The 16,541-nt window shown below is 37.1% G+C and overlaps 1 protein-coding gene across 6 annotated transcripts in view; it reads right to left on the bottom strand.

Moving 5' to 3' along the window:
* The window catches only part of SUGCT (succinyl-CoA:glutarate-CoA transferase), a 337,967-nt gene that overhangs the window by 187,207 nt on the left and 134,219 nt on the right, over positions 1–16,541 (bottom strand). For all 6 annotated transcript variants that reach the window (XR_008821583.1, XR_008821584.1, XR_008821582.1 and 3 more), the window contains exon 12: positions 6,472–6,574. Coding sequence is in view for 3 of the 6 variants with exons in the window: in XM_056337264.1 (XP_056193239.1) it covers positions 6,472–6,574 (103 nt within the window). In the remaining 3 variants the exon portion in view is untranslated. The remainder of the gene's footprint in view (positions 1–6,471; positions 6,575–16,541) is intronic.

Below are 16,541 nucleotides of genomic sequence, written 5' to 3'. Positions count from 1 at the left end.
ATACACTTTCTGGGGCTTTGTTTCTCTTTATTCGTAGCCAGCTTCTCTCCCCACCCTTAAAAACATGGGACAGGAAAAGAGCACATCTATGGCACTGCAGTCAACTTTCTGCCCAAGTCTCTCTCAAAAAGAATTAAATAAAAAGGAGCAGCAGAGCTCCCAGGCAAAACCCAGTGTAAGAAAACATTAACATGGTAGACAATAGGTTTCTGGAAAACTGTTACCAAAGATAAGCAGATCATTTTATCAGCAATGTTTCCAAATGTGCTTCCTACTTAAGCAAACAACCAGCACTGGAAGTTTCAAATCAAACTCCAGAAAGTTATAGGCAAGTGAAAACAGAACATCATAACAGAAGCTGCTGAGCTACCTCCTTTATTTTTCTCATCTAGACAATAGATATATATTAAATGTGCGTACAAACAAAAGTTAATCATCAATATAACCATACATTTTTATTTAGAAATCCATCATATTTCAAGCCTTCATGACTCTAAGCTAAGCTCTCTACTAGTCATTGTAAGAGAGGCAGGCCACACAAAAACACGGCATAGCCATGGACCACATTTCACTACAGCCAAAATGTAAAACACACTTCCTATTACAATATTCCTCATACCAAAACACAAGTGATGTCTCATTTTGTGCCTTTCCTATAACATCTGGACATAGAACTATCTCATAACATGTACAAATCCTGCATAATTGGGTATATGTGGGAATCACACACTACAAACTGTCTTAGAATTGGATTTTCCATTTCACTTTTTCAAACTATGTTCCATCCCTTAATGCTTTCCACTTTAGAACAGAATCTACTTCCCTAAATTTCCCACAGACCAAAAGCTTGAAAACATTTGTAATTTAGTACAAAAGAGCTACTTTTGACAAAATTAAAGGGTTGGGTATGGTTGGTGGTTATAGGGTTTTTTTCATTGCATAAAATTTCAATATTGAAGTAAAAGGTTTGCTTGAAACACCAAAACAAAGCTAGGCAGTGTGCATCTCAATGTTGCTAAATGGACAGGAATAGAGCTGAATTTCTGTTTCAAAACAGAAATTAGTTTTAGACTCCTTCATGTGGATGTTTCACTTTCAACAAATTGGCATTTTTAAACATAAAAAAATGCCATCGGAAAATTTCCAAACAGTTTCAGTACTGACTTAATAGACACATGCAAAATTTAATTCCTCTCTTTCTCTTGTCTGTTAGGAATTACTTCCAGACATGTTGTATTACCTCAGGCCTTCATCAGCTGCTTTTCAGTTGCAGAAACCTCTATAAGTAAAAAAACTGCCTGCAGTATTACAGACATGAATATAATTTCATTTGACTTGGGACAGTCCTCAGTGGGCCACAACAGTCTATTTCAAAGAATAACAATTAAAATATAGTCATATTAAAAAAAAAACCCACACACAACAACGAAACAAAAAAAACCACACACACACAAACAAAACAAAAAAAATCAAAAAACCCAAACCGACCAAAAACCCAAACCAACAATAACCATGCATAACATGATTTTTTAAAAGGAAGAAAAAAAAAATAACCTAAACCAAAACAACAAACCAACACACTTATAACTTCTGCTGTTCCGTGTGTTTGCAACTTTGATTGTAGAAGCTTTTACCAGATGCTAGGAAAGTTTTGCCAGGATGTGTTCACATGAAATGACTTCCAAAATAAGAGATGATCTGGAGGTTAATAAAAAAACTACCACCTTTGTAAGTTTCCACAAATAATAAACTTAAAACACCAGATAATTTCCAGCTATCAGATATTTCAATACTCAATTTACTGCTGAGTTTTGGGGGGGGTTTCTAAGGCATATTCAGACAAATGGCTAAAGGAACTGTAATGGCCTTCTGGGACAGGAAAACTAAGGTTTCTGTAAAAAATGTTAAATTAATTTTTATAGTGATGCAAAGTCAGGGAAGGGTTGTTAAGGGATGGCCTCTTGCCACAGGGTGGAGTTTTGTTTTGGTATCCTTTTAGAGTCTGCAGGTGTTTGGCAGGAGCTGAAATCAGGGCCAGCTGTGATATTTCAGCTCCGATATTTCCCTCCCCATATTTCTCAGAAGTGATGCATCAGGGTGATGTCTTACACCTGATGTACTCAACTTGTGTGGTATGACTGTAACTGTTGGGGGGGGGTGGGGGGGGTGGGAAGGGGAGTACCACTGCATGGCTTTTTCATGTTGTTTTTTTGGTTGGTTTTTTTTTGGGTTTTTTTTTTTTACAGCTGACAACACTCATATAGTAAAATTCATCAACACAAATGGATTTAATCTGGTAAAACATCAGCTAATAATTTATTAAACTGCCCATAATATCTCTGCATTGTTTTGTTGCTTCTTATATATGCCAGTCATTTCATCAAAGTAATAACTGTATAAGAACGGTGAAAGAAATTACATCACAAAAAAGGGGAGGGGAATGTTTTACAGAAAACAAAAACCCTTCAGTTCCATCACTTAACCAGCAAAGATCTTTGTTCTTTCATACTTAGCTGCAGCACAGCACGTACCTGTTTTTGTTTTGTTTTATCTTTTGGGAGAATTTGAATAGTTTCTATTAAAAATGGTATTCTCTTTAAAGTTTGTTTTGTTTGGAAAACCTCAAACCACATTGTATTTCATACACATGTTCCACAGGGTATGTTAAATGGGACCATACTGAGGTCACTAGTAAGTTTTTAAATCGTTTTAAGAGCTCCTTTAATGTTTGTACTATTTTGGCCTAGTTAAAAGAACACTTTTGAAAAAAATAGCTTGAAGAAGTTGGACTATAAAAAGCTTCGTTAAAATAGTCTATACTGTATATTAAGAGTCTGTAAGAACTTTTACAAACATTCTTTCCTCCTTCTTGTTTTTAGGAAAATTGTTCCCTTAACTAGTGAATGTGCTCCTCTCTCTCTCAGCCATTTTATCCATGCATGCAACAGTACAGACATATATCTATCCACAGACTGATTGACTTAGCAGTACAAATGCCTGTGGTAGTCATTTTAACTTCACAAATGAATAAAAGGTTATAATCAGTGGGAAAAGTGGAAGTTTCACTCCATTCATGGAAAAAACAGTATCACCTGGCACTCCTAACTTACTAAGAAATTTCCTGTTTTTTGGCAGCTCACTTGGAGTATGATTGAAGCTGTTAATGACATTAACAAAATGTCCTGGGATCAAAAATGTGTTGTTTTATCTCAGTTTATAGAAGTAGTTATACAAACTACTCTTGGCCTTCAGAGTTCTGAGGTCTTTTTCATTAAAAAAAAATTTGAAAGCACAACCTACCTGTAGCTGATTAAGTTCCATTAGACCATATCCATCATCTTCTTCACTTGCCTTTCCTGTCTCCTCAGACTTGCCTACGTTCCTCCCTTGTATTATTCCACCCCCCTCCAAGGAGCTCTCTCTTTGGTGGGTACCCACCCAGTGCCCCCTTTGCAGTGTTGGTGACAGCCAAGCTGCCATATGCTTTGATGATTGCTGATGCCCATGCAGCGCATCTTGGTCACTCATGGTGTGAGACTGCACTTCCAACAAACGACAGTTGCCTTATGGATATCAAAATCCACAAAGCAAATAGGAAGACGATGGCAATAAAATGAAGTTCAGTGGAATTGTGTTTAGATCCACTGCTGCTGGTAATGCCCAAAATGGAATAGGTTAGCAAAACCTACGTATTTCTATTAGAGGTAGATTAGGGATTGTCTATATGGAAGTATCACCTCGTTTATGTTCTTCTGGAATCCTTGCAATGGTTGAGAGCAAATGGAAAAGCAGATTACTGTGTTATGATGAACTCATTTTACGTCATACGGTTGGTACTTATTATATAGTATTAGTAAGTGAAGTTATTAAATGCAAGCTGAGTGACACGTTTCCTAGAAATGTATTTTCTGATTTAAACTGAGCCTGAACAAACCCACCGTATTATAATGGCAGCACTGTGAAGAATGATTAGAAAGTCATCGTACTTCATGACTGAGTTCAGCTTTACACATGAGAAAAACCTTGCTGCGATTACATATGTTCTTATTGGCAGGTGCTGGCTTTTTCCCTGGATTTCACAGTGCAGAACTCACCTAGATTATGGATTCTCAGGTGTTGCTAGACTTCTTCCCTTGTCTTAGACATTGCCTTGGGGCACTGTCATGCTTTTTGAGGTTTCAGAAACCAAAATTGCAGACGGGCTTACAAAAGAACAAAGCTATACAGAATCATGTGTGCTTATCCCAGACACATGCTGTCTATGCAGCAGCAGAAAGACGAACAAATGGAGGAAGACTGGGCAAGGTGCAATGGGAAAAAAAAAACAGTTCAGGAGAAATGTGAAAGTGAAAAGCTTTGCTTGAATTGTCCATGAGCATCTAAATCCAAGCTATGGATAAGTGACTTAGGGCAATGAAGCCACCTGTGAAGCTCTGAAGTCCTCACCATCAAAATAAAAAATTGTGTAGAAGTTACAAAAATATAATTAAGAGGCTGCACATGCTACACTCCAAATTGCTGCTCTGCTGGAGGGTTTCTCAGATATGTAAGGGTGGAGTGGGGGGTCTAATTTTATATAAGTGATGTAAAGTAAATCTCTTGCCATAGGAGCAATGCCTTAAATGTCAAAGCTTTTCCATGTTTCAAGAAAGAAGAGGGGGGAAAAAAATGTAGTTGGGTTGTTTAGGTTTTTTTTATCTCCCTCTCCTTGAACAGAACTACAACTGTGAGAAAATGCTTAAGGCGGCAGGCAGCTCCAGAAATGAAACAAATGTATAACATGCAGGATTGCCACAAATACTGACATTTCATTTCCAACAGTAATAAGAACACAGGGGCTGACTGCCACTTATTTCAGAGAAAGGGTGTAGAAAAGACAATGTTTTCAAGCAGTTTCATGGAGGAGGGGGGCAGGGAGCTCCGTATGCCCCTTTATGGGAAAATACTTTGAAAAACCTGCCATGTGGTAGTATCTGACTGCAAAGCATTGGGGGAGCTTTTATGGATAGGCTATGTCAGTTAATAACCTGACAGATAGATAGATATAGATAATTGGTATCAATTATAATTATTTTTATATATGTATAAATCATATTCCAGTGAATTCTAATAACAGCAAGGTAACCAAGATAACCCCTTTTCAGTTTGGGAAGTAACGGCCATCCCACAACATACTGTGTTTTAAAAAGCTGTCTCTTAAGGTGGACCTGACCTCTTAAAAATCTCAGCAACAACAACAACAAAAAAAGCAAAGAATATTTCTCCAATGTTGCCCCAAATACAGCCAAGTCAAGCACATTTTGAGTAAAATATATGTATGTTCTTCTGCATGTTCTTCAAAGCCCAATCTTAATCCCTGTGGAAGTTTTGGAGTGAAAAATTTGGCCCGTGCATACTTCACAGCGTGGTACTACATCATTTTAAGAAGAAAGAGCACATTTACTCAAGAAAAAAAGCTTCTTTCCTTGCAGTAGCCTAAAAATATTATCTTATACCTCTAAAAGTATAATAAATATATAATAAACATATTCCTTTACGATAGTTTGTTTTGACCATTGTTCCTTCCCAAAAACTACAACTGTATCCACAATCCTGACAAACACTTATTGACAGTAGACATGGACACATACAAAATTGACTGCTTTCTTTTTTTCCTGGCATGGTCAATCATTTTTGTGGTTACTCTCATTATTAGAAATTAATTTAAAGGAGATTCATCACACAACAGAATAGCCGTAAAATACTCTGTTACACTATTCAAGACAGCACATCGCAGTTTGTGTTGGGCCCTTTAACCCATCATAAGCCAGAGGGTGAAAAGGCAGCCAGAGATTAGGGAACATGCAGCCAGTATACCTCTACAGATACTCAAAAATAAAGATACTGTTTTAACTAAGTATAGATACAATTCAGTGAAAGACTTAAAATTTAAAATAAATAAAAAGCTGAAGTGTTCTTAGCCAGGGAAACCACCAGACCAAGAAAAGGTTAAAATCTTTCTGCACATTACTTCTGTGCTTCACTTTTCCATTTCCAGTCAAAAAGTTGCCCATTTTCTTTCAGACAGTACAGATTCTTGTTATCCATACTCCATCCAGAAAAACAATTGCTTGTGGACAGCAAGAAAGGTATTTTCTGTGCATTTATCTGACAAAATGCAATTACATAATACAGTACAGTTTCTTTCCTTGTTCTACCAGTCACTTTGGAAAGACAGACTCCATACAGGACATGGAATACTTATGGTTTAAACTGTGTTGACTCTGTGTTCCCAAGCATGTAATTCGTTTAAGGACGTGTATTTATTTCTTATTATGCTGTATCATTGGCTTAAACTCAATCCACCATATAACTCTCAAATCCCATTTTTAAGTAGCTGAAATCAGGTCTGAGTGGCATGAAAAGTGATCGTTACCCAGCATTTGTAAAACACACGTAATAACATATAGAAAAGGCTTGGTGAGAACCTACCTGAGGATCCGAGAATACTTGCTGCATGTTGTTGATTGGGCCATATGGAACTCCACTACCTTCAAAGAGCTGCAACCATTCCATCGTTGCTTTTTCTGAAAACCTAAAAGCAAGTAAGGAGCATGTGGTTTCAACTCCAGTCTTTCAGATTCATAAAAACACATCTCTTCTCTGTCTCTCACTGCTTTCATACTCTTCCCCACCGATTTCTTCCCGGGCGATGATTAACATAATGAAAATGTACTACACGTGTTCTTTAGACATGCAAAACCCAAAGACATAGGGGGAAGAACTGACTTCTATTTCTATCTGATCATATGAAGAAATCCAGCAATGATTAGCCAAGCTAAATTTATCAGCAGTTTCAAATAAGAATCAATGGGTTTCCTCCAGTCTTTATTTACACCAATGTCCTTCACATTTGTTTTCTTTTATATACATATTTAACAACAAAAAGATAGATCTAATGTGGGTACGCGTCTCACACACGGCACCACTCACTAAAAGCTGATGTCAAGCACCACACTTTTTCCTCCATTACATCCAAAACATACGTCAGGATTAATAGCCACATTTTCTGGTCAGATAACAACATTGATCGCATATATTTTTTGTACGATTGTATAACCTATCCTAAGGACATCCAGTTCAGCGTATATACACTGTGCCTACGCCAGTGAACACAGAGCTCCATCTCTTTGTATCACATACAAAAAGCTCAGTTTATTTCTTTCTAAGCGTTCAACCCCATAACTGGTAGCACCACTCTACTTCCCCTCCTTTGCTATATACTTTTTGTTTCCTCACCTACCCAGTACATGAACAAAACACTCTTGAAGCAATAGTGGTCACTGAGAGATGGTATTTTCTGCAGCTGTCTGGGATTCTGAATCAAAGGTAAAATTATATGGAGATTGTATCTTAAGTTTCATGAAGGAAAACCACACAGAGGTCTACCAGATTATTAGAAAGGAAAGATCTACTCCATGATATGCATAACACTGAAAATGAATTAGATGTGATTTCAAGACCTGATGGAAATGAAATTAATAGAAACCTTGACAAGGGACACTCAATTACTGGTATTCTGTAGCTCACCAGTTTGGAGTTCCCTAAGCACTATCCAGAACAACAACAGTAACATTCAGCTTCAGCTCTAGCTTTTTATAATGAAAAAAACCCAACCCTTCATTTTCTGACAAAGTTAATAAAGAAAAAGCACAAAAGTTCCTAGATCAGTCCAAAATCAAACTTTGCAAACTTCTGTTTGTAGATATGCAGGGATTGGCTGCAAAGTATTTTGTGCTACTTTTAAACTTCAGAAAAACCAGTGATATACAAATACAAAAACCAGTGATGGTGACAAGTTACAGGTATATTAGCTATATGGCATAGGAATGGATCCAAGCTTCACAGTTAATGTCTTTCTCCCTGTGCAGGAAGGAACAAGCTTTGAGTGAATAAATCCTGATACCCAATGCATTTTGTGCTCTAAATGGGTAAGAAAATGCAAGTTTAGCACCACCCTTCCTCAAAAATAGAAGCTTTACTCCTGCTGAAGACATGTGAAGTTAGCAAATAATACTAGTAGAATAAAAGGAACAATAAACCAGAAAAAACAAAATAAAAGGCTTTAACAGTACAAACTGTATTATAAAATGAAGCATCACTTCCAAAGAAATGAAACATAACGAAGGATCACTTCTAAAGAAAACTGATACAAGATTATTGTGCTGTTCAGTTATACACTCCATTGAATATTACAGTTATTTCATGGTAAAGATGTAGTCAGCCGTAAAGATAACGCCACTCTTGGACACATTGAGGGTCTATCTAATTTAGTACTCTATTGCTGACCATACCTAGAACCAGGTACATTACAGGAAAATGGGGCGGGGGGGAAGGTAACTATAGAGAGGTAGAGAGCCTTCCTTTCTCAGCAACTGCAGCCATTAGGAAAGCATTATATTAATCTAACATATAATTTGTATTTCCCTTTGGTACACTCTGTTGGGCAACACTTCTCATAATCCATATATCGTAGTTATTCATAGCTTTCTGTTACTAAGGCTTGGGGCTCAAACTACTGCACAGTGTAAATATGATCCACATAAATAACACCAATAACTGATGGGAAACAGTTTTTCATATACAACTGTGCTGTTCTCTGCTAGCAACTGAGACACTTCTCTCCAGAAATGCTTCATAATTCATGGCCCACTGACTCCCTTTTTATAAATTAGAAGGTTCTTTTCAGCTACTACTTTTTCTGACACCTCAGCCTCCACTACCGTCTCGTTTCTAACGAAAGACAGAACACCTACAAGAGGACTCTCAGACTCAGCATTATAACCATGGTGCTTAAGACCATCACTTAGAAATTATTGTGATTCTTAATATTTGTTGCATCACTCCCCTGATCTATTAGTAATGAAAAGGCCCTGCTTGTTATGTTCCTTGTACTTCTTTTTAAGAGAGAGTTTATAAATATCCCCACCCCCACCCCCCGAGTTTAAAAAAGCAAGTAACTTTTGGATTTAAAGAACCATCTGAAAAAGTAGTCTTTTCAACAGGAGTGGCAATTATCTACATCTGTATAATCAATACGCTACTTCCTGATGTCATGGTAAATATGAATAATATTTGAGGCATACCTTCTTCTTCAGTAACATTATTACCAGTGACTCAAAATACAGTGAAGTGAGAGCACGTTTTGCAAAATTTCTGTGGGGTATATGAATTTCTGAAGTTTTATCTTCTGTTTAGATTTTTCCTTCATACATCACAGACAGAAAATATTACCACAATTTTGTAGAAAACCAGTGATGTTCTGTTTTAAAAAATACTTCTTCTGAATGGACCTAACAATTGCCTTAGTTTTACTTATTAATTTATTTATTGGTGGTTGGAGAGAATTCCCAAAAGCTTTAAACTCAATCAAAGGTGTAAAATACCACATTCTATCACTCTCAAAGGAGACATGTGGCATTTTCTCTTGAAATTTAAACCCTTGACCTAAATCTGATGTAGACTAGCTTCCTTTATTTGTGGTAAAAAGAAGCTGTTGAGAGCATATTGTTAAGCAAACTGTTTAAAAACAAAACAGATCACCAGCACTGACAATAAAAGATCTATTATTCAGATTTTGAGAGCAGTAGCATGAAACTATTTGATTCATTCAGTTGTGGTTTATATATTCTAATATCTGTTGTACAGCATTAAGGGAGAAATACTGTTTCAAAATCTGATAAAAGATAAGGCATGTATAAAAAACTGTCTAAGTTTACCTCTCTGGTGTCAGCTACACAACCCCTGAATTTATTTTTTTCTTTTTTTGCTGACCTGTATGCATCATTCCTTTCATCTACACATAATTTTTAATAGCACTTACACAAACAAATACCATAAGCTTTCCTTATAGTAAAGGGTTGATGTTTAGGTTTGTAGGTATGAATTGATATCATGCTCAGCACTCTAAAAATATCAAGTCAAGGCCTTCAACAAAATCTTCCAAGAGAACAAAAGACTGAAATTCTCTCCTGAAAATGGAAAGCTCTATCATCAGGAATTTACAAGGCCTAGTCAATCCTTTTCCATAAGGCATGTATAAAAAACTGTCTAAGTTTACCTCTCTGGTGTCAGCTACACAACCCCTGAATTTATTTTTTTCTTTTTTTGCTGACCTGTATGCATCATTCCTTTCATCTACACATAATTTTTAATAGCACTTACACAAACAAATACCATAAGCTTTCCTTATAGTAAAGGGTTGATGTTTAGGTTTGTAGGTATGAATTGATATCATGCTCAGCGCTCTAAAAATATCAAGTCAAGGCCTTCAACAAAATCTTCCAAGAGAACAAAAGACTGAAATTCTCTCCTGAAAATGGAAAGCTCTATCATCAGGAATTTACAAGGCCTAGTCAATCCTTTTCCCCTTAACAGTTATTTTTAAACTTTTTTCTATGATTTGATATTGTCTTTAATAAATATCCTACTTAGTATATAATTTCCTTTTCTTAACTGAAAAAAATTGCAATGTCATCTGCTGTCCTTCAGTGGGGAAAAAAGTAATTTTTCTATACATACATAAAATCACTGATGGACACACATGCAAGGCTAAACAACAATTCATCTTCCAAACTGAATCTAGTACAAAAAAACACCAAAGGCTGTACAGCATCTGAGTTCTGAAGCATGACACTTGCAAATGAATCTTTATCTGTCCATGGAACCTCAATGATACTCAGTGGCTGTAGGAGAGCTCAACCATGTGATTCACACTACAGCTTCATATGGTTCCAGATGAGTCCCTTTTCCATCTAAACCATTCAAACTGCTATAGATATAATCATACAAAATGTCATTTAAATTGTCTGATTTATTTGTAGAATCATTTAAAACCTTAGCTTAGCTTTTTACAGTTATTACCAGTATTTTAGAAGTTCAAAAGAATTTACTTTTACTGTACTAGACTTTGGCATGAAGCTTGGATGCAGGCTCTTTCCAAAAAGTACCTCTGAAAAAAGTATATGCACCCCAATGGAGAACAACCCCATTCCCAGGATCTTTACTGCAAAGCCTGTACTAAGGCTTACTTCAATAAGAGAGGTAGTAGTTCCACAATGCCTTATTTGCATTTTAAGCAGTACTCTGAGCCACCTCTGCACTGAATTACACAGCACCAATGAAATTACTGAGGTTGCAATGTTGAAATGAGGCATCAGATTCTGAAACATTTAACATTGAAGATATTTAATGCTTAACAATATTATAAGAAGAGAAAGTGTAGCACGAGCTGCGGTAATTGAAACGTTATTTCATGGGAAGAACTCCAACTAAATGTATTTTTCTTCAATTCGTAAATCTAGCAGTCAACATTAAATACAGTGTCTTTCATTTAAACTACGCACTCAGTAAATTAATAAAAAAACATTACAGCACAATGTAAGAAATAACCTCCAACAGTCCAAACATCAAATAGAAAGGACTTACACCTTATATCCTTACACAAACCACAAGTGTAGTTTTCCTTCTTAAAACTCAAGACCTAAACCCCCTTCTGCTTTCTAGCAAATTCTAATTAGAAAGAAAAAAAGAGAGAATGGATCATTGATTGCAAAAATAGAGTATCTGCTTGACTTGCACAAGTTGGATGAAATGGTTTTAATGAGTTAGAAACATACTCAAGTTCTATTAAAATGTACAAAGTTTCTCATCCTGTTCATTATTGATGCAAACTGTGTTCCTTTCATTATGAAATATTCTGTTATTCAATGAAATAAAGACTTCTAAAGCATGAATGAACCTACTTTGTGTGCATTCTTTGCATATATCCCATTTTCCATGTCTCCTGGGAAACCTTCAATCATTGCTACAACTTCTGTGGAAGGGCATCCATGTTTCTCTAATGGATAAAACCATCCAATTCCACACAAAGTTTAGAACTACTGAAGCAAAATACTGCTTTTTTTTCTGTAGGAGGCTTATGGCAATTAAATTTGCAGAAGTAATTTGAACAGCTAACAAATGCAGATGGAACAGTAACATCTAGTAGTAGCTTTTCACATGCAATCACAAAAACCTCCTGTGTTATTGCTAAAGTCCACAATAACATTTTTGTGTTTTCTAGCATAACATGAGCTTGCGTTATGGTTTTTGCACTGGTTTTCTCTATCAACACTATATTTACTTCCAAATATCTACAATATTTTCTCTCTCCAGTACTAATCATCTCTTTAATGGTAGTTAACTCATTAAAATAGTTTGTACGGTTTCTTACAGTAGCATCTATGGAAGATACTATACAAAGTAATAAAACATACTTATTTGGAAAATTCAAATAATGGATCATTATCCCTTAGTGTACAGTAAATATGCAATTAGAGTTTTCAAAATGAATACTATAGTATTTACTCAATAGTCTGTAAGCATCTCTGTGTTAGTGTCTAATTAGTCTCCTCTTGGTTATTGATTAATCACTCAGCAAACCACAACAGACTCTTGAAATCTTCAGGGTCAACGTGATTGTACTGACATGTTAGGCTGATGGATACGTCAACTACTTTAAAAGATGTCACATTTAGTAGATTGTAAGTGATAGCTACATAAAGTACAGTCCAGATATTTGTAGGTACCACAAATCCACAGCAGAACTTGTTTTATATTTCTGTACACTTTAAATATTTTTACCAGTTTAAAAGATGTATTAATAAATAGTTCACCTTTGTGTGCAGAACTTGTGCTAGAGAAGAATGAACATTCATGTTCCTTTAAGAAATTTTGCATGCTGTTTTAAAACCATAAATTAATTTTAAGAAATAGCATAACAGAGAGCAGAAAACATATCCAGATTGTAAAATGCGTTTCTTATGGCTCCTGAGTAGTCAAATCCAGCATGTTCCAGAACTAGTTCTTTTTGGATTCAGGTAGATTAGACTACACACATTAGAAATGTGCTCCTTTCCTCAAGCCTTTCTTTTTCTCATATAAGCAGAAGGACTTTAACTTCTATAGTTAGGACAAAGGAAGCACAAATTAACTGAAAATCAGCTAGGTAAACACACATCAGTAAAAGCACATTGAGAATAATGGAAAGCTATGTTGATTTTTTTGCTGTTCTTTTAATTACTAAAGGGAAGTAAAGAGCTAACAAGGGTCAGGTCAAAAAGCTCATTCAAAAAAAATCAGTGAAAAGATCTCCCTTGATTTCAGCAGCCTTGTAGCCAGTAATGTATGTCATCACAAAAAAGATAGCAAATTCCTCTTCAGGAAGGACCTTGAAACTTCACAAACGGATGAAAACGCTTAGAGGCTATTAAATGGTGAGAAAAGAACAAAGAAAATACACATTAGCTTACCCAGTCCAAAAATCAGATGTCTGAGATATTTTGGATGGACCTCAGCTACATACACAGAAGTCAACATAAAACTACCAACAACTTAAAACAAAGCTTTTAAAGGAACTTGGGCAGTTCAGCAGCTGATGCCCACACAGCTCAACCGTCTGTGCCCTGATGGTGAGGTGGGTGACCAGGGAAAGTAAAACTCCCAGCTGTGCCACAGTGAAGTCAATTATCTTTCAACCTTCAGACACCTGTGTTGTGGAAGCAGTAAACAACCAGGTGCTCATTCCCGTAATGTTATCAACGGGGACTTCAGTCTGCAAGGCTCTTGGTTTAGAAAAAGAAATGGTGGGGATGGGGCAGGAGATTTACAGAGACCGGGTGTGTCTCAACAAGTGTGAATTTAACAGTGCTCTTCATCAGGCAAATTAAACATTTTTACAATACACTTTCCCCTTTAGGTGCCCTCCTCTTCTGTTATGAGGTGGAAACAATTCAGAAACGATCTCATTAACTGAGGATCAGGTTCCTCTGTGCTTCCTTCCTGCTCATTCCTTTTCCACTCACACTTACATATGCAACATGCAGCTGTAGCACATTGTCAAGAATAAGGGCTTTAAAATTTTAGTGCTAGGAATAGTAGTTCTACTCTGAATCGTTTCCAGCCCCAGCACTTCTGATTTTAAGTCTACAATAATTCAGTTATAATTGCAGGAGCACTAATCATGACGAATTTATGTGTTCTTCATTGGCTGAGCTGCTTCACTTTAAAGGCCGAGGGCACGTCTGCTATTCCCTTTCCCCCTGCACTCATACGAACCCACACGCTATGTTGCGTTTACAGGTTAATTTCCCAAAGCACCTTGGCGTAGGCGCTGAGCTGCGCTGTCTTAAAATGTGCCTGTATTACTGAGGTGCAGGGTAGAATTAACATTCAACTTGTGGGGTAATTTCAGGAAGGAGGTCAACAGATTAAGCACCCTTCCTCAAAGCTTCTCTTAAAGTAGCATCACACCAGCTTTTGCACAGATGCATCTCAAATTTCACACGCATGCTATATATTGTATGTCTTGATGCCTGTATGCATATATATACATATGTATGTATATATACACATACAAAATAATCCACATTGTGCCTGGTACAATTCTGTTCCAGAAGAAGCAAAAAGAAAAGTGGAAGGGAGGCAGGGTGGGGGGACACGCAGCAATTAAAACTTGGTTCTCTTGCATAGATGTACATCTCACTCACAAACGAGAGGTTTCCACTGGAAACGTAAAAAACAGAGTGCTCTGTAGTCTGTCAGTTCTCACATGAGCTGGGAGTCTCAGGGGCCTCGGTAGTAGCCATTGAACCTGACCTCCACCCAGGTAGGGTCATTTTAAATTTGGCTCTTGGCACACACCCAAGGCAGGCAGGCATTCAGAGGCAATTTGCTTTTGTCAGAGTTTGGCCTTGTTGTCTTTGGGGGGAAATGTAACCTCAAGAAAAGGGGAAGATACAGAAGGCACCAAAACTTCCTTTTTTGTAAAGCAAATATAGTAGATGTGCAAATGTCAGCAGTGGGGGAAGAGAGAGGAAGTAAGAAGCTGGGGGAGCCATAGGAGATGGAGGAAGATGATGGGGACAGGAAAAAAAGACCATAGCAGGGAGAGGACCACAGATGGGAAAGGGACAACATCACCAGTAGCAAAGCAAGTACAAAATATTCCATAGGACTATGATCTTCTTCCCTGTGAATATCCTATGACTTAGTGGTCCTTGCAGCACTGTACTTATTCCCCCACAAAAGACAGAACTGAAGAATACTCCCCCTCTCAAGACATATGGGATGGGTTTTTGTAATTCCCTCCTCTTGCCCCAGTGTGAGAGCTGGGTCTCCTGGAAGCAGCATACCGCTCCGGAGTGGTCTACTTCCCAGTTGCTTTTATCGAGATCTGACAATCTCTGTGGATGTAAGAATTTATCCTCCCATACTGGATCTCCCCCCTGCCCCCACTTTCATGTGTGCCCTTACAGAGGGAGTTGAGATGTTGTAAGGAGACAGCAAGCTGGGAGCTAAGGATAGATGTGCTTCATTCTTCATTTCTGTCAGGGAAGACAGAGGATGAGGAAATTCTTCCTGAAATGGAGTAATTCACACCTCTCGGAGCTGTTGTTTCAAGCTATATTTATGTCTCAAGCCATATACATCTCCATCTTGCATTCTCACTCAGCTCTGGACATCTGACTGTGATGAATAGGTCATTTCACACCTTTCTGAAAAGTCTTCTGTTTAAAGGTCAATTTCTTCTAAGTGCTATATAATCCCCATGCTTATCTAACTGCCTTGAAATCTGGCATGGTTACTGCAGGTGGTGAGTAGAATTACTGACCTAAATTAGAGGTCATTTGAGTCAAGAATTCCCAAGTTACAGCCTTTTTTTAAAAAAAACAGCATTCCTTAACATTGACCAGTTGTACCAATGTTCCTTTTGTGCACACATCTAGAATAAAACTGTGGTGAGCATGTCTCAATTTCTTAACATTTACCCTAGCAAATGAAAGGCATCAGCTGTCTCTTTGATATTCAGAGATCAGACATTTTTAAAAATTTCAGCTACACACATGCAGCAAATTAAATGCTCAAGACTTCAGGGAGTTCCTGACCCTTTGAGTAGGTCTGAACATCTTCTATTCCTCAATAAAACCTAGCAAATCCTTTTCATTAAGAGAAGGAGGTTAAGAATCCTTCTTCATGCACTTACTAAGTGCTCAGAAGTTAGACTGAATTGCAGTTAGCTCATTTTGAAAATTAAGAAAAATAGGAAAAGGTAAGTCACACCTCTGGAAATAGTTCAAAAGAGATAAGAGGAAGGGGACAGGTTAGATAGGTCAATGGAAGCCTACTCTAGGCTCTGGTGGCACCTCAGCTTAATAAGATTATAACAGCTTCAACAGCTTGGGAAAAAAGTGTGCATGTATCTACTGTGCAAGAGCAGTGATACATGCAAGCAACTGCAGGGTACCAAGTATCTTAAAATAAAATCTTTAAGAAAAAAAAAAAAAAAAAGAAAAGAAAAGAGTACCAAGTGCTTAAAATACCAATGACTTGGTGGAAAAGGAAGGATGTATAAACTGAAAACGGCAGTGAAGAGGTTGGGGAAAAGGGAAGGAAACAAAACTATATGTTTCCTCTCGTGTGCTTCTAGTCACCCCAATTACTGTTGAGATGCTGAGACACAG

Source organism: Falco biarmicus, chromosome 4, assembly GCF_023638135.1.
Source record: "Falco biarmicus isolate bFalBia1 chromosome 4, bFalBia1.pri, whole genome shotgun sequence".
NCBI lineage: Eukaryota > Metazoa > Chordata > Aves > Falconiformes > Falconidae > Falco > Falco biarmicus.
This window is presented reverse-complemented; position numbering and strand designations above follow the sequence as displayed.